The 21,153-nt window shown below is 56.8% G+C and overlaps 2 protein-coding genes across 4 annotated transcripts; one reads left to right on the top strand and one right to left on the bottom strand.

Annotated features, from left to right (window-relative positions):
- The first annotated feature begins 593 nt into the window (after positions 1-593).
- On the top strand, positions 594-4,092 carry LOC111146428 (chromosome unknown C9orf16 homolog). The gene is made up of 2 exons (XM_022501977.1): positions 594-814; positions 3,625-4,092. The coding sequence occupies exons 1-2, from the start codon at positions 736-738 to the stop codon at positions 3,795-3,797; spliced, it is 252 nt and encodes an 83-aa protein (XP_022357685.1). The 5' UTR covers positions 594-735; the 3' UTR covers positions 3,798-4,092.
- Positions 1,572-21,121, bottom strand: LOC111146427 (CDKN1A interacting zinc finger protein 1). 3 transcript variants are annotated; one of them, XM_022501975.1, is made up of 18 exons: positions 21,001-21,121; positions 20,385-20,502; positions 20,025-20,140; positions 17,958-18,029; positions 16,164-16,393; positions 13,887-14,064; positions 13,609-13,717; positions 12,540-13,084; positions 12,219-12,337; positions 11,432-11,629; positions 10,616-10,740; positions 8,437-8,524; positions 8,032-8,145; positions 7,687-7,839; positions 6,163-6,232; positions 5,844-5,965; positions 5,230-5,385; positions 1,572-2,711 (listed from the first exon to the last, which is right to left on the bottom strand). In XM_022501975.1, the coding sequence occupies exons 2-18, from the start codon at positions 20,495-20,497 to the stop codon at positions 2,658-2,660; spliced, it is 2,562 nt and encodes an 853-aa protein (XP_022357683.1). In that variant the 5' UTR covers positions 20,498-20,502; positions 21,001-21,121; the 3' UTR covers positions 1,572-2,657. The 3 variants fall into 3 exon arrangements, with proteins under 3 accessions (XP_022357683.1, XP_022357684.1, XP_022357681.1); XM_022501976.1 differs by lacking the exon at positions 1,572-2,711 and having other exon boundaries at positions 5,045-5,385; positions 13,887-13,980; XM_022501973.1 differs by lacking the exon at positions 1,572-2,711 and having other exon boundaries at positions 5,045-5,385.
- Positions 21,122-21,153: the final 32 nt, after the last annotated feature.

Below are 21,153 nucleotides of genomic sequence, written 5' to 3' on the forward strand. Positions count from 1 at the left end.
TCCCAATAAGTCAATCAGCCAGACCCCTGGCCAGGATAATACCTCTGGGTCCAGCTCAGGAGGGACAGTGGCTTGGTGGGTGACTTTGGGCAGGCCTCCCTTTCTCACCAGGTAAAAGGGGTGGGGGGTGATGGCGGCTGGGCCAACCTTCTCCTGACGCCACGCGCACCACTGTGCCACACAGACCGTGACTCTCACTGAGGCTGTGAGCCTAAATCTTCCGAAGCCATAGGGAGCCTTAGAGACAACGCGTTTCAGATTTCGCGCACGCGGAGGCGCCGATTCGCCAACCCGCAAGGCCGCAGCTGCAGGAAGAGCTGAGTGGAGGGGCCGGGGTGCCCGCCTCCTTCTCCCGGGCTCCACGCCTCTTCCACCACCTAGGCTTCTGGGAGGGCAGCCGCGGTTGACCCCGCCCCGCGGCCGGGAAGGGGCGGGGATAGGGGCGGGGCGCGACTGTGAGGCAGGGAGTGGGCGGGACTCTGGATGTTGGGGCGGAGTGTGACGGTGGGCGGAGACGCAGTTCTGGCGGTGGGGCGGGGAGGGGGCGGAGCTCGCGCCGCGAGGTTCCGGCCTTGGGGGCGGGGCCCCGGCTGCCCCGCCGCGTTCCGCCGTGCCGTTCCACTCTTCCGGCCTCGCGTTCCATCCGGCGCCTCCACCTTCCGCCCGGCGCCGGCAGTCGGCGCGAGGGTCGCTGGGTTCCACCGTCGCGCGGCCCTCGCGGCGCCCGAACCCGCAATGTCGGGCCCCAACGGGGACCTGGGCATGTCGGTGGAGGCGGGCGCGGAAGGCGAGGACGACGGCTTCGGGGAAGCAGGTGACCAAGGGCGGGCTGCTGAAGCGACCTTTGCTTTCTCAGGGCTGCAGTCCTGGAAAGGGGAAGCGGGGCCGCGCTGGGGGGTTGGAAGCGACCGCAGAGTCCTCCTACTCCTCGTCCCTGGTGCTGCGGCTGCAGGCGCCGGCGGGTGGGTTCAGGGCGAGCATCTGCGAGTGGGTCCCTGGAAACCGCAGTACCAGAGAACTGCGGGCAACCGGCCCCGTTTTACAGATGGGGAAGCTGAGGCCGCTTCAGGATCACTCTACTCTCCCTTTTGGCATTTGCTCCAGCCGCATCCTGTAGCCCCTGGGGAGACGGAGACTCCTGAGGGGATGGGGCGGGTGGTCCGTCTTGGCTTAGCGGGTGGATCTGTCTGGGTGGGCGAACCCGCCTTGCTGAGTAAGCATCTCTAGCCACCTTTGCTGGTGTGACCCGGAGCCTTGGCGAATGTGACCTGCTTATAGAGCAGCCTGTTGCCTGCCCAGCACTGCGGGGGACGGAGGCAGAGAGAGACCCATCAGCTCCCTCTCACCTTGGGGAGCCTCAGTTTCCCCGTCTGTTAATTAAGACTATGATTGGTGTCTCCGGCATTGAGATGTGTCAGGATTAAATGAAGCAGAAAAAAAAAAAAAAAAAAGGAAAATATTTAATAGGATTGAAGCATGCAGGTGTTTGGTGAGTGGTTATTTTTCTCTTTAGTGTAATAAAGATTGGTTTCCCAAGCCGAAGGGCAGGACTTAGTAAATGTGAGAAAAGTATGCAGTCTGCTTTTTGTTTTGTTTGGCTAACAGCTTTATTGAGCTCTAATTCACATATTATACAATGTATCCATTTAAATCGTACATGTCAGTGGGTTTTAGGATGTTCAGAATCATGCATCCATCACAGTAGTTTCAGAACACTTTGATCACCTGGGAACTGCGTTTAATAAAGAGGGAGAGGACCTCCCACAGGGTGGTTAGTAGGCTGGCTAGTTTGCCCTGGGCGCTGCAGGTGAACAGCAGCCGGATGTGTAGAAGGAAGCCTGCAGTGGCAGCGAGAGCCTTCAGGAAAAGCCGCTCAGGTGTCACACTGAGTGGGTGTTGGCAGATTCACGGGACTTAGTGCAGTGGGGAGGTGGCTGTCCCAGGCAGAAGGCAAAGGCTTAGCACTGGGAGTGCCCTTGACATAGATAAAGCCTGGCCCCAGTGGTGTGGGGGGACACCACCTGCCTCTGGCCTGTGTCACCTGACACAGAATGTGCAGTGTTGATAATAATGACCATCTACTAAGTACTTGCTGTGGCCAGACCCTATCTGAGTTTTTAATACATTGGAATCCTCACAATCTGGTCCTTATTCCTGTCCCAAAAAGACGCAGTCACTGGCTGGGGTGGAGCAGGGCGGGACCGAAATCCAGGTGCCCTGCTCCCTCTGAATCTTGGCTGTGCCACCAACCAGCTGGCGGATCCTGGATAGGTCCCTTCCTTCTTGGGCCTCAGTTTTCCCATCGGTACCACAAGGGGCTTGGACTCTACAATCCAGGAGGGACTTTCCAGGACTGTCCTCTGTGAGGTGTGCCAGCTTCAGGCGATGGTGCTCTTCCCCCAGAATGCACACTTGCACCCATATCCCAGACACACTCCTCCAGCCCTGGCCTTTTCCAAACACTGCCAGCAGCTTCCCTCTTTGTCCCAGGCTGGCAGCTGAGTGTGTCTGAGTCACAGGGCTGGCTCCGAACTGGGTCCGCAGTGGGCACAAGCCCAGATCTTGGATCCTAAGGGACACTGTGCTGCTGAGAGGCAGGTCAGGAGTGGCTGTGGAGGAGGGGGTGATGGTTTCTGGTGGAGACCAGGGAAGGCTTCTTAGAAGAGGAGGCGTTTTGAGCTGGTCCTTGAATGACTTGAGGTTGAGGCATTCTGAGTGGCAGAGACAGGTGAGCAAAGGCAGAAAGGCTACAAAGTCAGAGGCTTTGTTCACTCATCCATCCATCCATCCATCCATCCATTCAGCTTGTGCTTACTGTGTGACCACGAGGGCACCATTGAGACAGCAGGGAACACAAGAACATTCCCTGTCTCACGAGCTCTCTAGTCTGGTGGGGGACACAGCAGCATACACTCACAGTAGTCTAGCCGTGGAGGTGTGTGGAGGACAAAGGGAACAGGAATAGAGGCCCGATCCCGTCTGGGGAATTGAGAAAGCTCCCTGTGGCCACATCCATGCTGAGACATGAAGGATGAGAGGGACACATCCAGGAGGAGACGGGGAGGGGAGACAGGAGGACGCATTGCAGGCAGATGCAACAGCAGGTTCAGGGGGCGGGAGGTGTTAGAGACCAGTGAGAGGAAAGGAAAGGGCATGGGAGGCGGGGCTAGAGGGGGCGGGACTTGGGGCGGGGCCTTGTAGTCTGGGCGGTGCTTTTCCGGGGCGGGGTTAGGGAGCCTCGGAAGAGCTGGAGAGTAGGGCTCTAGCCTAGATTGGCTGATTCTGAAGGTGGGCTCTGGACTCTAGGCAGTTGATGAAGGAAGTGGAGAGGAGACTTGGCACCTGGCAGGACTTCCCGGGCAGGACACTGTCTGGCTGACTTCCCCCGAGCACCCTAACCCTAGAAAAAAGGGTGGGGCTGGCTGGGGGCTCTAATAATACCACTAAGGTATTATTTCTTTTCACTTTTGATATCCACCCATTTTCCAGATGGTGACACAGAGGGTCAGAAAGGAGGAGTAGGGACTTGTCCAAAGCCCTTTTGTCCCACAGGCAGGGGGACAGTTTGGGGGAAGGTGTCTTTGAGCCCTGAGGAGACTTGGCTCTCTTTTCCCTTCCTCCCAGAATATGCTGCCATCAACTCCATGTTGGACCAGATCAACTCCTGTCTAGACCACCTAGAGGAGAAGAACGACCACCTCCACGCCCGCCTCCAGGAGCTGCTTGAGTCCAACCGGCAGACACGCCTTGAGTTCCAGCAGCAGCTCGGGGAGGCCCCTAGTGATGCCAGTTCCTAGGTTCTGGGAGCCCCCAGCAGGCCCCAACCCTGCCTCCCTGGGCGAGACTCTGGCCTGGGCACTCACCACCTGGCTTAGATACCTTCTCAAGAGCTGGCCTACTGGTGGGTCTGCCTGCCTCAGTCACCCTTCCGGTATACCCCTTGGCATGCCTGGGCCAGACCCCACCACCCGACATCCCCTTCTGGGGTCAAACGTGGGCCCACAACCCACCTGCCTTGCCTGCCTGCCAAGTTCCGGGGCACTTCCCACTCTACCCAGGCCTTGAGCGTCCACATTAAATGGGTCTCCGACACTACTGTGCCATTCCTCTGTATCCTGGGTGAGGACTCCACTGGCCCCCAGAGGTGACTGGCAACTCACGGGCCTGCTGGTGGGGTAGGGGTTCTTGGCCTTCTTGTTATTTCTGGACACAGAGGGAGCAGGTGAGGGGTGAGGCAGGGCTTCCTTCCTACCTGGTGCCCTCCTGGACAGCAGTGGATTCCCCAGCCCAGCTGAGACAGCACGGGACGTGTTGTGTGACCCTGTGGATACACTCAGCTTCTCTGGGTCCTAGGGCCTTTCACTAAGACAGCCAACTCCTATTCATGCTGCGTAACCTCGCCCCTGGCCTCAGTCTTCCCAGCTGGCCAATCATGGGGTTGATCTGGTTGTCCACCTCTAAGGGTTTTTTCCAAATGGGGAAGTAGCAGAACTAAAGAACCAGCCCCTCCTGGGCCCCATTCGCTGATGATTCATCTTAGGGTCACCTGACAAGGATGGGCCCTGCTGTTGAGCCACAAACTCGGAGGACAGGGCGACACCCCACTCCTGTGCTTCAGTTTCCAGAGTCCCCCTGGAGGAAGAGGCCAGCGCAGGGGTCCAGAGCCCAGGCCCAGGGCAAATTCTAGCCACTCATCAGATGTATGACCTCTAGCAAGTCACTTGACCTTGCTAGGCCTCAGTTTTTTCACCTATAATTTGGGAACCATAATAAGACCTACCCCCCCAGGGTCCCTGTGAGGAATAAGTGAGATCTGAGTTGAAATGAGATCTGAAGGTGAAGGCTTTTTCCTAGCCCTGATGACCCCATTAGAGAGGGAGACAGGCTGTGAGAGATAAAGTGCCTTGTGACCCCAGAGGCCCTGCTTAGGGAGCCTGTCTGGCCTCCCAGCTTGGCCACTAGAGAGGGTGGATGCTGGCTGAGAGCAGGCTGGGTGCTCCCTTCCCCCATCCACCTAGACAGAAGGGCTGGTGGGTACTGCACAGCCAAATTACCTTCTTTTATTCGACTTTCAGGAAAAACACCAACCTTGTCAAATTTCTACACAAGACTTCTGTAAAGCACAGCGGACCCCGACCCAGACAGGGTGGGCATGAGGCGCTCCCTCCATCAGGGTTTGAGGCGTGTTGAGCGCCGTGGTAGTGGGGGCGGAGGGGGTTGGGCTGTCACCTTGCTGGGGGTTTTCGCTGGGTCCTGGGTGCTGGGCTGGGTGGATGTGCGGCTGCCAGAAGTGAACAGAGCAGTCAAGGCGTTGCGGGCGTTGATCGCACACCGGCGGCTCACGGGCCTGCTGGTAGGGCTGGGGTTCTTGGCCTTCTTGTATTTCTGGACACAGAAGGTACAGATGAGGCAGGGCCTCTCCCCAACCTGGTATGCTCCATGCCAGCAGTTGCCTCCCCAGCCTGGCCAAGACTGCATGGGACATGGGACATGCTGTGACTGTGCGCACGCGCGCGCGCGTGTGTGTGTGTGTGAAAGAGAGAGAGAGAGAGAGACCCCATTATGTGACTGTGTGTGTGTGTGTGTGTGTGTGTGTGAGAGAGAGAGAGAGAGAGAGACCCCATACAGTGCTCTCAGCCTCCTGGGGCCAGAGCTCTGGCATTAACAGCCTGGCCCTCAGCTCCCCCCAGAACAGTAGCAGGAAAAGCTGGGTCCCACCCCTACTCAGGTTCCCTCTGGGCAGGGCCTCCTGGGGGGTGTGCCCGTAGGCTGAGGCCAAGTGCAGGAGGAAGATGGCTGCTGGCCATGCTGTGTGGGCAGGTGGGGCAGGAGGCCCCGCTCACCTGCAGGTTCTCGAAGTGGGCCAAGGACTTGCAGTGGGAGAGCTGTGCCCCTGAGTTGCTGTGGTAGAACTTGTGGCAGATGCGGCAGATGTAGCCCATCACGGGCACCAGGAAGTCCACACCTGTGGGACAGCAGCGTCCAGGGACTCACCCCACTAAGCCAACCCGGTGGCCCTCCCTCTCTGGGGCCCCATATGTTCGTCCACCCTCCAGGTGTGAGGAGAGAAGAGGACAAGGGGAGAGGTGGCCTGGCCAGGATGCTGTGGCTGGGATCTGGGGGCCTCAGCTCCTGCAGGTGAGGTCAGGATCAGAGTCTTACCGTATGCGGTATTGGGGCTATAGGTCTCTGAGCCTTTCCACTCCTCTATGGATATATCTCTGGACCTCACCTAGAAATATACAAATGTGGGCCTAGGTTCCAGCTTCCTCTGTGCTCCTCCCACACACAGGTGGGGCCTGGTTCCCACCCATGCTCCTCAACACCACTCCCTTGATCCCCAGGAGGATATCCAGGAGGTTGTGGGTGGCATTCTCTGAGCCTTTGCACACGCTGATCCTGCCAGAGTGTCCTTCCCAATCTATAATCTTTGAGTTCAGCTCAATCAGTCCCCTCCTCCAGGAAGCCCTCCTGCTTCTGAGTGACCATAATCCATGCCAGGTGTGCCCAACACATCATGAGTGTCCTCTCTGAATCCCCATGGTTCACCCATTTTACGTAAGAAGAAACTGAGGTCCAGGCACAGTAACTCACTTGTCCAGGGTTCACAGAGGAGCAGGGTAGGTAACTCTGGTGAGCCCTAAGCCCTAGATACACTCTTAACCACGAGCCCCTGCCAGCTCCCTGAATGCCTGATGTTGCAGTGACCTCAGTCCCAGGGGGCTGGGTTTCAGGTGATCAAGGACGCCTCATCTCACCTGCTGGACACGAGCCCCTTCCGGAGGAGGCCCCTTCGGACTCCAGCCGCACAGCCCCACCATGCTTGGTAGTGCCCTCGTCCCCTTACCAGGCAAACAAATGTGCCTTCCAAGAGTGACAACCATTCCCCTTTGTCTGGGCTTTGACCCACCTTCACAGCCTGAGCTGGGACTCCAGAACTGGGGCTCAGAGAAGCCAAGGGGCTTACCTGAGGTCACGCCACGGCTGGTCGCATGTAACAAAGGCCTCACCCCAAACCCACTTGGGGCTGAAGACCGCCCTCGCAACCATCCATCCACAGCCCCTCCACAATGTCCCTCTGGCTGCCCCTCTCCACTCCGGCCTGCAACAGGCAAGCTCTGGGCAGGCAAGGAACTCGATCCCCAAGTAGTGCCACATCCAGCACTAGTGCCTGGCTCTGAGTAGCTCCTTTTCATTTCTCACACGAAAAGAACACAAGTTCCTCCAGGTCCTTACTCGTTATGAGTACAGGCTCTGGAGCCTCACTTCCCGGCATCCAAGTCAGTGAGATTCAGCCAGGAATGTGCTTGGTATATACCTGGCATCTAATAAATGCTTGGTGTTGACTGCTACTACCATCATCGTCCTCATCTCACACTGATGCTTCCTGTGTACCCCGCATAGTTCTCTCCAGTGCCCTTACTGGCCTGAGATGCCCTCTCCCTCCCTCAACACACGTCCAGATTTCAGGCAGGCTTCGAGGTCCTGTTGCCGGCCACCCTGTGGTCCTCACGATGTGTGTTTGCACCTAGTCGTATGGAGTACAGTCTTGTTCATACTAAATCATGGCACGCGTTAGTGCCTACAAATGCCAGCACTGTGCCCCTGGCCTCTGGGAGGGGGTGAGGTCCTGCTGGCCTGGGAGTCTAGTCTCCAGCCTGCCTCCCACGCGCCCGCCCCAAGCACCTGCTTGCAGAACTCCTCCTCAACCTCGATCTCTTCTTCCTCATCGTCGTCATCCTCCTCCTCCTCTTCATCACCCTCAAAGCAGCCCACGGCATCCACCGTGATGAAGTGGTCCTCATCCTGGCCGGCCGTCTCCTTCTCGAGCATCTTCAGCTGCCCAGGGGGATGGGCCAGGGCTCAGGTCCACTCTAGGCGGCCGAGATGCCACCCCACCCCCAGCCCTGAGAGCCCCAATCCCTCTGGACTTGCCGAGTTCAGACTGAGCTAAACCTCAGCCCGCTGTGTGGCCTCGGCCAAGGCTCTGGGCCTCTCTGGGCTCATGTCCTCCGAGGGAGCTGGGGTTACCTCCTTGGCTTTGTCCTTGTGTCCCTGGGACTTCACGTGCTCCACAAACTTGCGGGGGGTCTTGAAATAGCGGTTGCAAATGGTGCAGAAAGGTCGCAGGGATTGCTTGGCGATCTGACGAAAGGAGGGCAGGCCAAGTGGGTGGCGAGCAGTTTCCCCAGGGGCAGCCAGACTGTGCCCAGTGACACCTCCTCTCCCACCTGCAGGCCGCCACCTCTGGCATCAGCCGGCTGTGCTCCGCCCCTTCCCCAGAACATGGGCACACGTCCCCCTCCCCGTGCCATGGGCTTCCAGCAGGTGGCAACGGAGGACAGAGATAGGGCAGGGCGAGAGAGGAGCTGCCAGAGGACCCCTACGAGCCCTGTGGCTGGGAGACAGCATTGTGGGTGCCCTCGCAGCTCAGACCTTGTGGTCCTGCGTCCTGCGGTGCTGGATCAGGTCCCCCATGTAGTAGAGCTGACAGGTGTTACACCAGCGCCTCGGCGGGGGCTCTCTGAACGGTGACAGACAGAACGAATGTGACACTGCCCTTGTTGGGAAGACAGCCACTCTCCCCGGATGCGCCATAAATGTAACGCAACTCCAACACGATGTGTTTTTAGAAACTTAACAATGGTTCTGAGATGCATCTGGAAAAATACTTAGACAAGAAGAATAACCACGGAAGCTGGGCGGGGAGAGACTGAGAAGCATCTGGGACACCAGGAGGCTAGCAGGACGGTGAGACCTGAACCTACCTGACCTTGACAGACCAGATGCCCTGTCCTTCCTGGAGCTGTTCTTGCACCGCCCCCCCCCAGTAAGCCAGACTCCCCTCTGGTACCCCAAAGGGCCACTGCCACAGCATTTTCTACAGCAGACAGGGAGGACCTGATCCCCTCTCTGCCTCCACTGGACTGTGGCGACCTCTGGGAGGCCGGGGACTCCCATTGCAGCGTCCCAGGGCCAGGCACGGGATCAGCCCCGAGTTTCTGACTGTGTTGGACGAAGGAAGGACAGGCAGCCTATTGGAAGGACTGTGTGGCCTCAGGGGCCCCGGTCAGGCTTCAAGGGGCGACATCATCATGAGACAGTTCGGTGAGTTCCCTGACCCTAAAGCCTGTTTGCAGGATGGGCCACATCTTTCTAGTTTCCTTGCGTCCACAAGATAGGTTTTTATATAACTGAGCTCATTCTGCAAATGTGGATTGGAATCCTGTTCTTTTTTTTTTTTAAGATTTTATTTATTTATTTGACAGGCAGAGATCACAAGGAGGCAGAGAGGCACGCAGAGAGAGAGGAAGGGAAGCAGGCTCCCTGCTGAGCAGAGAGCCTGATGCAGGGCTCAATTCCAGGGCCCTGGGACCATGACCTGAGCTGAAGGCAGAGGCTTTTACCCACTGAGCCACCCAGGTGCCCCTGGAACCCTGTTCTAACCTGACGTTTCCACAGCCTCCTGAATTCCCTGCTACTGTCCTACTTAGGAGCTGTTCCACCACATGGACAAGCCTGAGCTAATCCATCCCACAGGAGTGGAGATCTGCCACACTTTCCAAAGAAAATTATTCAACCTGACAATCCTCTGCAAGGAACGTCTTCAGGAGTCTCCTTTCTTCTGTATTTATGATTACTTCCACCAAGGAGAATTCCTGGGTCCCCTCCCTGAGCATGGGGAGGTTTAAGGCTCAAGAATGTGCTACACGCCATGTCGGGAAGTTCTTCTCAAAGTGAGAACCACCTAATGGAGAGGCCGCTGCCTCTGGAGAGAGCGCTCCGTCACCCAGGGCATGCAAGCTGCAAGCTCTGAGCTGTGACCCTCTGTGAGTGCTCCCAGCGGAGTCCCCAGCCACTGCCGTGGGGCCTGTCCAGCCCATGATGGGGTTGGATTTGGCCTCCCTAGGCTTTGTTTCATTTTGATTCTGAACTAGCTGCTAACATTCTGAAATTGGGAGACTTCACGTACAAAGCCGGGTTTCTAGATTCTCCAGAACAATCAAGAGACCTGAGGTGGAGGGGCAGCAGTCCTGTGGGACAGAGCCCATGCCCCCCAGCACAGCTTGAGGCAGCGCTGACCTGCTTCTCCCCTTCCCGTAGGCCTCTGTGACTGCCCACAGAGTGGTGAAAGGTCTCCCAGCATCTACCAGGCCTCCTCAGCCCAAGAGCTAGTCCTGGACTCCAAAAGGGCTCATATTTTGGATCAGTGACGCACCCGTGACAATAAAAGGGGGAGATGGAGGGTAGCTGTAACCTCGAGCTACAAGATGACCAATGGGGAGGGGTCAGCACCTATGCCAGGGAACCAGGGGTCTGTGCCATGACCCACTTCCTTCCCATGTGGGTGGTCACACTGTTCCTGCCTGGAAGGCACCTTAACAGACTATCTAGTTCATGAATTCTTGCACTGCACCCTTCACGAGGCCATTTTACAGATGAGGAAAACTGAGGTCTACAGGTAAACAGTTAACGGTGTGAAGGGGCCTCTGGCAGTGAACAATACTGAACCCAAAGGGAGACCTTGCAGATGGTGGACTCAGGGCCCCCCCATCAGCCTGGCCTGCAAGGCCGTCCACCCCCCAGCATGGAGCCTTCGAGATCCCCCACTCACTCATCTTCTCTCTCCAGCACATCCCGGGGCACAGGCAGCAGGGACAGGAGGCAGGCCTGGCTCGTGTGCTGGAGCTCCCCGAGCCGCTGCTGGTGCTGGGCCCCTGACATGTGGTTCTGGAACTCCTGCGGCGGGATGAAGAGTGAGCCCGGGATCAGTGGGGGAGGGTGGGGCCTGGCCTCAGCTTCATGGCCACCCCACTGTCACCACCACCGCCACTGAGGCCATTTTTCTTACAACAGCCCTGCGGGGGCCAGAGCATGATGGCAAACAGAGGCACCGAGTGAGCACACAGCAGCCGGGGCTTCGGCAGCTCCCCTGGACACTGCGTGAGCCCCTCAGAGATAAGGAGCAGTCCGACTGGCCTCCAGACCCCACGGCTCTGCTCAGGACGACACGGGCAAGCAGTCACAACAATACAAGCATAGTGCTGTTAAGGCTACTACGCTCGCTCGGGGCTGGGCCAGGGCCTCTGGACTTCAAGGTCAAGTCACCGAATCTTCAGAGCCTCCTAGCAAGGTGGGTTCTTGATGTTTCTTCATCTGATACACATGGAAACAGAGGAAACGGAGGGGAGTCTGCCCTCCGGCGTCTACACTGCTAGCCAGAGCTGATTCAGACCTGGCCTGCTGGACCCGCAGATCCTAACTTCTTGGCTGGTCGGGAAATGTCTCCAGAGCAGATGCACAGCTGCCGTGGATGGAGCTCACCGTGCTCACGGGGCCGCTCGGGCAAGGCTGCCTGGCCTGGGCACGCCCTGCAGACACCCCCACCCTACCCACCGGAAGCCCCTCCCGGGGCCCGGGCCTACAGTACCTGCTGGCTGCTACAGTTGGCCTTACAGAGGCAGCAGAAGAACTGGAGGGTCTGCTTAGAAGGCGTGCTGCTGGCGGCTGGGGCAGTGGACGCAGAGTCGCCAGCGCGAGGCACAGGGGTGATGGGGACGGTGCTGAAGGCCCGGCTGTCGCTGCTCTGCAGGATGGTGACCTTCAGGGAGCCCGCGGCACCCCACACCTGCACCGGGAGCAGGGGCAAGAGCTACCACCGGTGGGGCACCTGTGATGGGCCAGTCCCCCCATGCTCTGGCATCTTGCTGGAACCTTCCTGACAGCCCCCTTCACAGATGGGGAAACTGAGGCACTGAGCTGGTAGGTGACTGTCCAGGCTCACAGAGCTAGGGAGTACCATAGCCAGGACTCGGCCCTAAGCCCACCCTGCCCCACCCTCCCGTGACAGATGGAGAAATGGAGGCCCAAAGAAGGAACTGGGTTTGGCCGCAGTGACACCCTGAGGCAGAGCTGGAACCCGAACCGCATGCATAGGTGTCGGCTCTGTGCTCTCTTCCCTGGAGCAACGTTCCCCTGTGAGGGGACCAAGGGGTCCAGTCTGGGGACAAGCAGGTTGGAAGGGACTTGTCGCCACAAGTACCTCCAGTTCTTCCAAGCAAAGGCATGCGAAGGCAACGGAGCCAGTCAAAGCCAGTCTGCTCTGCCCAGGGCTCATGTGGTGGGGAAGCAGGAGGGGCCAGAGGGGTTGGGGTGGACGACCCTCCCACTGCTGGGCCCCCTGGTCCCCAAGCAGCCCCAGCAGCACACCAACCCACCCCTAGCATCTCTCTCGCTCTTTTTTCACATTCTCCCACATCCAGGCCACCGGTCAACTCGTCCTGGCTCTCCACGCTGACCTGGGTGCCCCCTGGCTCTGGCGAGGCCTTCTCCGCGCCTGAAATGATAGATGGGTCCGTCTCCCACCAGCCGATGGACCTGGGATTGATAGTCCCCTTCTCTACCCACAGCCAGGCCCTTGAAGCCTCTGGTGGGGACAGCCCCAAGCCCTGGTCAGGACGCACGGTGCCAGGGGAGGAGCCAAGGGTCCGGGCAAGGCTGTCCCATGCCAGGGGAACTGGGTGCCAGGGCTCACTTACCGGCTGCAGTATCTCTCTTATCCGGCGGCGACTCCGGCGCTGCGGAACTAACCGGAACCGGCGCCGGCTCCAGTATGGGCACCGACACCCGTGGCGGTGGCTGAAGCCGTCCCTCAGTCTGGTCCGGCGGCTGCCCGGGCGACGGCGCTGGAGGGTGCCCCTGTGGCTGATCCGGGGGCTGGACCTGAGGATACGTCTGCGTCTGTGCCTGCTTCTGCAGCTGGGGCTGCACCTGTTTCTGCGGCCCCGCCCCCTCCCGCCCAGGCAGTGGCCCCATGTGCTCCGGAGAGGTCTGTGTCTCCGCCTGCTTCTGTGGTTGGTGCCTCGCAGGAGTGTCCACGGGGGGCGTCAGTGGCGGCGTCTGCGGCTGCACCTGGGCCTGGATCTGCAGAACCCGTGGCTGGAATCGTGGCAACACTCGGGCTTCCGGTGGCTCAGGCAGCAGCTCAGGTGTCTGTGTCTGCTTTGGTGCCGTGGTGCGGGCCCGAGGCGGGACCTTCGCCTGCAGCTGCCCGGGGAGCCCCTTCTCTGTGGGCAACTCTGAGCTAGAGAGGATCAAAAGATAGCTTCCAGCGTCTCCCAGCTGACCCTTTAGGGACTTCTCAAAAAGGCCAAGATCCAATTTCAGTCCTAGTTCTAGCACATACAAGCTGGGCATTCTGGGAAGGGCCTGCAGTTCTCCCAGCCCCAGCCGCACCTAAATAAATTGGAAGGATCACTCAGCCCTACCTCCCACAATCTGCTAAAATGAATCCAAGGCCCTGTAAAGCTGCCCACCCTCCGCCCACTTGGAGGTCCCAGAGGCACACGTTCACTTGTCCAACCCAGCCACCTAGCCTGCCTCCAGATGGCTCAGTCCCAGGGAAGACACCAAAGACTCTGGCGAGGGGCCTTCCCAAGTGAGATGCAGAAGTGGGTTTGACCTTCTTCCAAGCCAGATGCCAAGGCCCTTTTCTTCCTCCAGCTCTCTGAAGGGTCCTCACCACCCCCCAACGCCCCTCGCCCCCAGCCTTTGCAAGAATGAGGGTATCCGTCCCCTGGGCCTGGGCAGGTTTTGCGCATCGGTTACCTCTTTGACCTCTTAGCTGGTGGCTCAGATGCCTCGCAAGACTCGGGGGTAGGTGCTGGAGTGCGCTTCTCCTTCGTGATGTCGTCTGGGCAGGGTGGGGAGCCTTGGTCTGGAATGGAGGGCAGAGGAGTGACTGCCGATGCCATGTAGAGCACAAGCTAGCTCCGAGAGATGGGGCCTGGGCTCCCGCTGCGCCAAGAGCCCTGCTTCCCAGGTCTGCCCCCATCACTGCCCCAATCCGTGGCCCCTCCAAAAGCCCAGCAGCCTCCCTCCCTTACCTTTTGGCATGTTTGTTCCGGACTCGACAGCTTCCTCAGACCCCTCTGGGGGGTCTGACTCGTCTTCCACGGGCGTGGTCTGAGAAGAAGAATCCTGCTTCCTTTCAGAAACTGGTTCTGACATCTGCCGCCCACCCTTGCAAGTACACTCTGTCCCAGCAGCAGAAGCGATGGTCCCCTAGGAGATGAAGGGGCCTGGGGACCTCTGGTGGGCCTGGTCCAGAGGAGCCTACAGATGATCCTAAGCACCCCAGGAATCGTCTCTAGGTGGGTCCATCTAGCTGCCTGGCTGTTCACCCAGATTTGGAGGATACAGAGGGACCCTCCTAACTCCGCAAGCATCTTCTCCACGAAGCAACCACAAGGATCCTTCTAAAATGCAAACTTGATTGTGGCTTTTGCCCCTTTCAGTCTGAAATCCTTCTCTGACTCTAAAGTAAACCTTCCTTACCCAAGCCCAAAACCACCACCCAGTCTGACCTCTGCCCGCACGCCCCCACCTCCAGCCAGCTTCCCCGCTCTCCCCTTCACCCTCTCTAGGTCCACACTGGCCTTCTCTCCGGTTCCCCAAAGTCCTAGGCTTTTTCCTGCCCCGGGCCCTCACCCTCTCAAAGGTACTTCTTACAGGAAGCCCTCTTGACCCCAGAGCAGACCCTTCATATGGGTTCCCAGAGAAGCCTGGGCTTCCTTTTTGTGGCTTTTTCCAAAGTCTTAATTCGTTGGTAGCAATATTATTTGCACGAATGTCTCTCCACTGCTGCCGCCTTCTGCCTGGACCTCCCCAGCCTAAGACCTACAGGAGGGTCAGGCCAGATGTGCCATTGGCACCAGGGAGGCCCCTAGAGGACTCGCAGATGTTTGCTAAATAAATGCATGGCTCCGGCAGGTCCCGGGCACTCCAGTAAGCCCCAGGAGCCTGCTCCCGCCTTCCTGAGACCGAGGAACAAGCACGGAGCGGAAACGTACACCGCATCAGGACTTCAGCCCTTCAGAAACTATCTGGCTCTCATCCTGCACAACAGGCGCATTGCTGGCCTGCAAGTCAGGAGGCCTGGGCTCTGGGCCTGTGCAGCCCAGGGCAGCCTCCACCCCACTCCCCGAGCCTCGGTTTCCCCAGATGTAAAACGAGTGGCGGGGAGCACTAGACAAGAAGACCATGTGAGGACAGGCCCCAACTGGCAGGCTGGAGGCTGGGATCCCTCTCTGGAGGGAGACGCCTCACCTCCAGATGTGGGCTGGCCTCAGGGTAGCCCAAAAGGGGGAATGGGGGTTGCCGCGCCTGCCCCGGAATGTTCTCAAGAGCGTGCTGTGTGTGAGGAGCTGCTGGGACACTCAGGGACAGGACAGTCCCGGAGAAGTTATCCCCTCGCAAGTCTCCTTGACTCTCTCTGCTTATGTCAGGGAGAGACTCCTCTGATACCTTTCAGCACCCCCCGCCCCGGCCCCATCTCCCAACAAGGCTCAAGGAGCTGGGGGTACAGTTCCAGAACCTTCGGATGGCAACAATGTAGAGTTTAGGGATTCGTAACATTGTTTTACCCCCCCATTACCTTTCTTTTACTTGCACGGGCAGCAATTAATTTAGATTGTTTTTGGAATTTCAGGTAGTGACATAATGTTTCCTTACTAAATAAATGTAATGGAGGAGATAATTCATTTAAAGCTAGGCCCCCACCCCAGGTGCCTGGCTTTTCAGCTCTCCAAATGTCACCAGCCAAACTGACATACAGGTTTTGAAGACTTGGTACAAAAGACCAAGGAATATAAAATGCCTCGTTCATTTTTTAAATATTGATTAAAGGCTGAAATGATAATCTTTTTTTTTCCATACTGGGTTCACTAAAATCTGTTGGTAAAATTAATTTCACCAGTTTCTTCTTCCTTTGTTAATGTGATTACGAGAGAAACGTAAATTCCATATATGGCTCATCTTTTCTTTCTACAGGGCAGCGTGGATTTACTGAGAACCATTAAAGGGCACCTCAAACTACTAGAGTGTTCTGTCATTTGTGTCTCCGTGAGTTTGCAAAGAGAGATACATCAGGTCAATTAAGATTACTGGTGGCGTTTGGATATGGAAAACATCGCATCAGAGGTTCACGAATATCTGAAATTTGGGAAACCCTAAACAAGGCCAACTTACACCCCTCTTTTTACATATGGGGAAACTGAGGACCAGCTGAGCCAGGCGGGTGCAGCTGGGCTGATGCCCAGGTATGACCTTCCCGCTGTCATCCCCGCTCTCAGCACCACCAACCCCCATCGGCCATCACTTACCTTGCGATGGGGGGTGCTGGAGGTGGGGGTGCGGGCCTGTTTCTGGGGAGTCCGCCCTGAAAGGTTGATCTGGGAGGGGTTCATGGGGACCCCGACAGGAGGGGGACCCAGCAAGGACTGCCGAGTGGCCTGGGGGAAGAACTGCTGTAGATTCGGAGTAGCCAGCTGCGGGGGAGTGAGGCTGGGGGGCGTCAGGTTCGGGGTCGCCAGGTTGTAGCCCCGGAGGTTACCTGCGGCAGGAAGAGGGGAGAAGGGTTACAACGCTGTCACATGCTAGAGGCCAGGGTCAGGCGTCAGCCCCCCAAAGCAACATGGAAACAACACAGATGACTTTAATAGGGACCCTTCCCATGCAACAGCAGCCAGGGGAGAGAGGTGAGAACCAAAGGCCCACTCCCACCTTGGGCATTGGTGGTGAGGGGACTTTAGGGCTGGTTTTCTGCTCAAGCTGAGGAGGAGCGGGACACCCTGATCAGCAGCTTGTGCACACCTGCAACTCCACTCCCTCCAACATGCTTTAGGGCACACCTTAAGGTGTGTGAGACCCAGCACAGTACCCCTAGGGAGAATCAACAAGTTGACTGAGCGGTCCCTGGAATAATAAGACATTGTCCTATCCCACCCACCCTCCATCAAAAGTCTACTGGGAACCAGGCACTCGCTAAGCACTTTGCATGCACGGCCTCAGTCACTCGGCCCAGCCACCCCTCAGGGTGGGTGTTACGGTCCCTACCAATGACAAAACAGACATAAAGTGTAGGTGTAGCTTGCCCAGGGTCTCTGCTCATTCTGCCTTCACTCCTCTCCACCTGCTTAAATCCTTCCATAGCTCCCTGCTGCTTGGAAAGGAGCCCATTCCTCACCTTACAGGGGTCTGGCCCTGCCCTCCTCCCACACCTCCTTTCTTGCCATTCTCCCCACACATGCACCCACTACAGTCCAGCCACATGTTTCTGTGCATCCCTCAGCAAGCTGGTTCCTTCCCGCCTCTGGGCCTTTGCATAGGCTGTTCCTTCTGCTTGGACTTTCCTGCCCTGACTACCTCTGGTCATCCTTCAGATCTCCCGTTAGGTGTTTATCCGCTGAGAGGCCTTCTCAGATCCGCTGTGTGTGCCCAGAGGTGCCAGCTTCCCTGTCGCGGGACGAACTGCACAATTTCCTTGTCTGCTTCCCACCACCCAACCACCCTGGGAACTCCTATAAGGGCAAGCACCTCATCTAACTCAGAGGCCCAGTGCTCAGGAAGTTTGAGTGTAAGCGACAGTTAGAATCCTTGCTCCAAAGCTGGGATAGGAAGCATAGGGGTTGAGGACATGGGTCAAATGTGCTGTCACATCTAGTTCAAGTCCTATAGCCCAAGCTCTGTGAGCAAATCACTTCCCCCTTCTCAGCCTCAGTTCCCTCATCTGTACAATGGGATAATAATAGTGCTTGACCCGTGGTTTTATGAGGATTCACTGAGATATACAAGTGTGCTTGGGATCCAGGAAGTGTTCAATTAACATTGACTTAAAACAAAACAAATACAGTTACACACATGTGCAAAGAGAATGCCAACTGGCTATTAAAAACAGTAAGATCAAGAGATCTCAAAGATCTAACAGAAAAATGGACAAAGGACATGGACAAGTCACAAAAAGAAATATGAATGTTTAACAAACAAATAAAAAACATTCGACTGAACTAGCACTCCAAGAAATGTAAATTAAAATATGAATGATGTAGCTTTTTTGCCAACCAAGTTAGTAAATCATGTATATATACATACATATATATATAAAAAGCGTATAATACCCAGTGTTGCTGTGGGCATGGTGAGACCGGTACTGTCATACGTGGCTGGTGGCATTGCAAACTGGTCCAGTCCTTTGGGAAAGCAAGTTGGCAATACTTATCAAGAGTCATAAAACATCCGTCCCCCGACACAGCTTTCCTACTTTTCGCAATACATTCTAAGAAAATCGTCTCAAACATGACATTCAGCCCCGTGTTATTTAAAACAGAGAAAAAAAGAAAAAGAAAAAAAAAGGGAGGGTGGGGAGAAAAAGGAAGCAGCTGAGTTTAGGTACATAAGGGCTTGCCCTCCAGTGGAACATGAACAACTGTTAAAAAATTATTTTTGGGGGCGCCTGGGTGGCTCAGTGGGTTAAAGCCTCTGCCTTCAGCTCAGGTCATGATCCCAGGGTCCTGGGATCGAGCCCCGCATCAGGCTCTCTGCTCAGCAGGGAGCCTGCTCCCCCCTCTCTCTGCGTGCCTCTCTGCCTACTTGTGATCTCTGTTTGTCAAATAGATAAATAAAATCTTAAAAAAAAATAATAATAATAATAATTTTTAGGGGTGCCTGGGTGGCTCAGTCAGTTAAGCAGCTGCCTTCGACTCAGGTCACGATCCTGGGGTCCTGGGATCAAGCCCCACATGGGGATTTGCTTCTCCCTCTCCCTCTGCTGTTCCCCCTGCTCATGCTCTCTTTCTCTGTCAAATAAATAAATAAAATCTTAAATAATAATAATAATAATTTTTATAGAAACTGTCAAATCATCTGGTGAATGATCATGCCATTCTAGTCCAGGAAAAAGAAGATACAACCTTTCACTTCCATGTCAGTAACCAACCACAATCATATACAAATACCCAAGTTTGGGCCTAGAAAAAATTGGGAGGAAATACACCCAACCCGTGACAGGTGTCTTTTGTTTTTGTTTTCCTTCAGGAGGTGAGTGAATCTACCTATGAAATTTGGGTTTCCTTATCCTCTTAAAAAAATTTCTTTTTCACTTTTGTTTGACAAGTGTGACTTTTAAAATGGGAAAGAAAAGGAGGGACATATATGTGTATACATCGTGGGTCCCTGTGTGTGCTTTTGTCTCTCCACCTATCCACTGATCATTTATAAATCAATTCCAGGACCTTCCACGCCTGTGTGGCAGGGCTGGGAGTGACAACCAACACATCTTCCAACCTGGCAGCGTACCCCACTGAATGGCAGGACAGCCTAGGGTCTAAGAACACAGCTCTGTAGCAAGACCTGGGCTCTAACTCTCCCTCTAATCCATACCTACTCCCTGTGTGACCGTGGGCACATGATTCCTCTCTAGGAATCAGTTTTTTCATCTGTAAAATGGGATCATGAGTGTATGTTCCTCCACCCCCCCCACCCCCAGGGTTGTCAGCAGAGCCGAGGAATTGTGTTTGTAAAGGTCTCAGCACAGTGCACCACCCAGAAGGACACAGCAAGCCACAGCTACCGTGCAGGAGGGGCTGGTTCTGAACAGGAGCTTGCCCCAGGTCACTGGGGTCCTAAGATTAATACTGAACAGGCTCAGGTATCTGGAGCAGCATCTTAAAAGGAAGAGCTGAGAGACTGCTCTCCACATGGGGAAACTGAGACAAGGGCACAGGCCTACTACATAAGGCTAGAGACACCCACACGGAGATCTAGGGGGTCAGAAGGCTCAGGCCTTAATCTAGCTGCATGACCCTGGGCAAACAGCTTCCCCGAGGTCTGGACCTCAGCCTCCTCATCTGTCAAATGGGATTCAGGGGTGAGTGGTCCAAAGAGATCTTTTTCTCCATCATCTCATCTAATGTGAATGGGAGTGAGTTTGTGCTGAGGACTGACCACAGAGCCAGCACCACAGCCAAGGGCACGCCTTTGCCATCAGATAGACCCATGTCCCACTGAGCAACTCTGGGACTACCATCTCCTGCAGCCTCTGAGTCCTCAGCTGCGGACTAGGACACGGAGGGTAGCTCCCTCTCAGAGTTAGCATGTGGATTTGCTGAGGCTGAGTGCCAGCGGGGATGCTGGGGATGCAACGTGGGCACCAGCATGAAGATGTAGTGAGAAGGGGCCGGTCCTACCTTGCAACTGCTGCAAAAGCAAAGCTCTCTGTAGCACAGAGCCATTGAGGAGGGAGGCGGAGTTGGCACCTTGGAGATTCAGAAGCTGCTGCTGTGGCTGCTGCTGGGGAAGGCCCCTGTGTGTTGGAAGTGGGGGGGGGGGGTGGTCAGAGGGCTTTGGGGCGTCAGACCCTCCCTCTTCCCTCACCTCCATTCCCTGCCCCTCTCTACCGCAGCCACCAGAACCTCTCAAGGTGGGACCTGACGGCTTCCGGGGCTGAGACAGGGGTGTCCCTGGGAGAAAGGGCTGGGATGGGGATTCCACGAGGGGGGTTCTGAGTGCCAGGGCTGAAGCCGCCCACCCCTCCATGGGGAGCTCACCGGCTGACGGCCATGGGCAGCGGGGCTTGCGGGGGAGACTGCTGGAGCAGCTGTTGGAGCTGGAGGAGCTGCTGCTGCTGGAGTTGCTGCTGCTGGAGCTGCTGGTTGAACATGGTGGCTGAAGGAGGGACACGGAGTAAGGCAGGACCCCTGAGTCCACGCCTACCCACCCCCGCCCCTACCCACCCTCCTCAAACACTTGCCCGCTGAGCTTCACGGCCACATCCCAGTCCTGCCAAAAGCATGCCGCATTCGCACGCCGATGCTTTCAATACCCCTGCCCCCGCCACTTTCCCGCAAATCCTGCCGACTGTCCTTCCCTCGAACGCCCAACCCCGCCCGCCATCTCCCCCACTCCCAGGGCTCGGTCCTCCCGGGGGCGTCCGACCCAAATGCACATGCCCCGGCCCCAGCCTTTCTCGCGCCGTCACAGCCCGATGCCAACCCCTCTCCACACAGCCAACCCACCCTAGTGCCTATTTTGTGTCAATAACAGCACCCCCAGCCTTTCGCTTTGGCCTCCGAACAAAGTGAGAGGAAGGCTTCCCTCCCCCACTCCGCTAACCCTTCCTCTGCAGATCCAGCTGGCATTACACATCAAATCTGGTCACCCCACCTGCCCGCGATGCCCGCAGCCTCCATCCAGGTGGCCCCTGAGCCTTCCGGGCGTCCCCCAGTCGCACTCGGGCCGCGCACTTGGCTTCCCCGAGCCCCCTCCGCAGTCGCCCCGCCTCCACTGGCAGAGCGGGCTGGACTCCTGGAGCCCGCG

The sequence above is a fragment of the Enhydra lutris genome, unplaced genomic scaffold, assembly GCF_002288905.1.
Source record: "Enhydra lutris kenyoni isolate GAN:26980312 unplaced genomic scaffold, ASM228890v2 scaffoldscaffold13, whole genome shotgun sequence".
NCBI classification, from domain to species: Eukaryota; Metazoa; Chordata; class Mammalia; order Carnivora; family Mustelidae; genus Enhydra; species Enhydra lutris.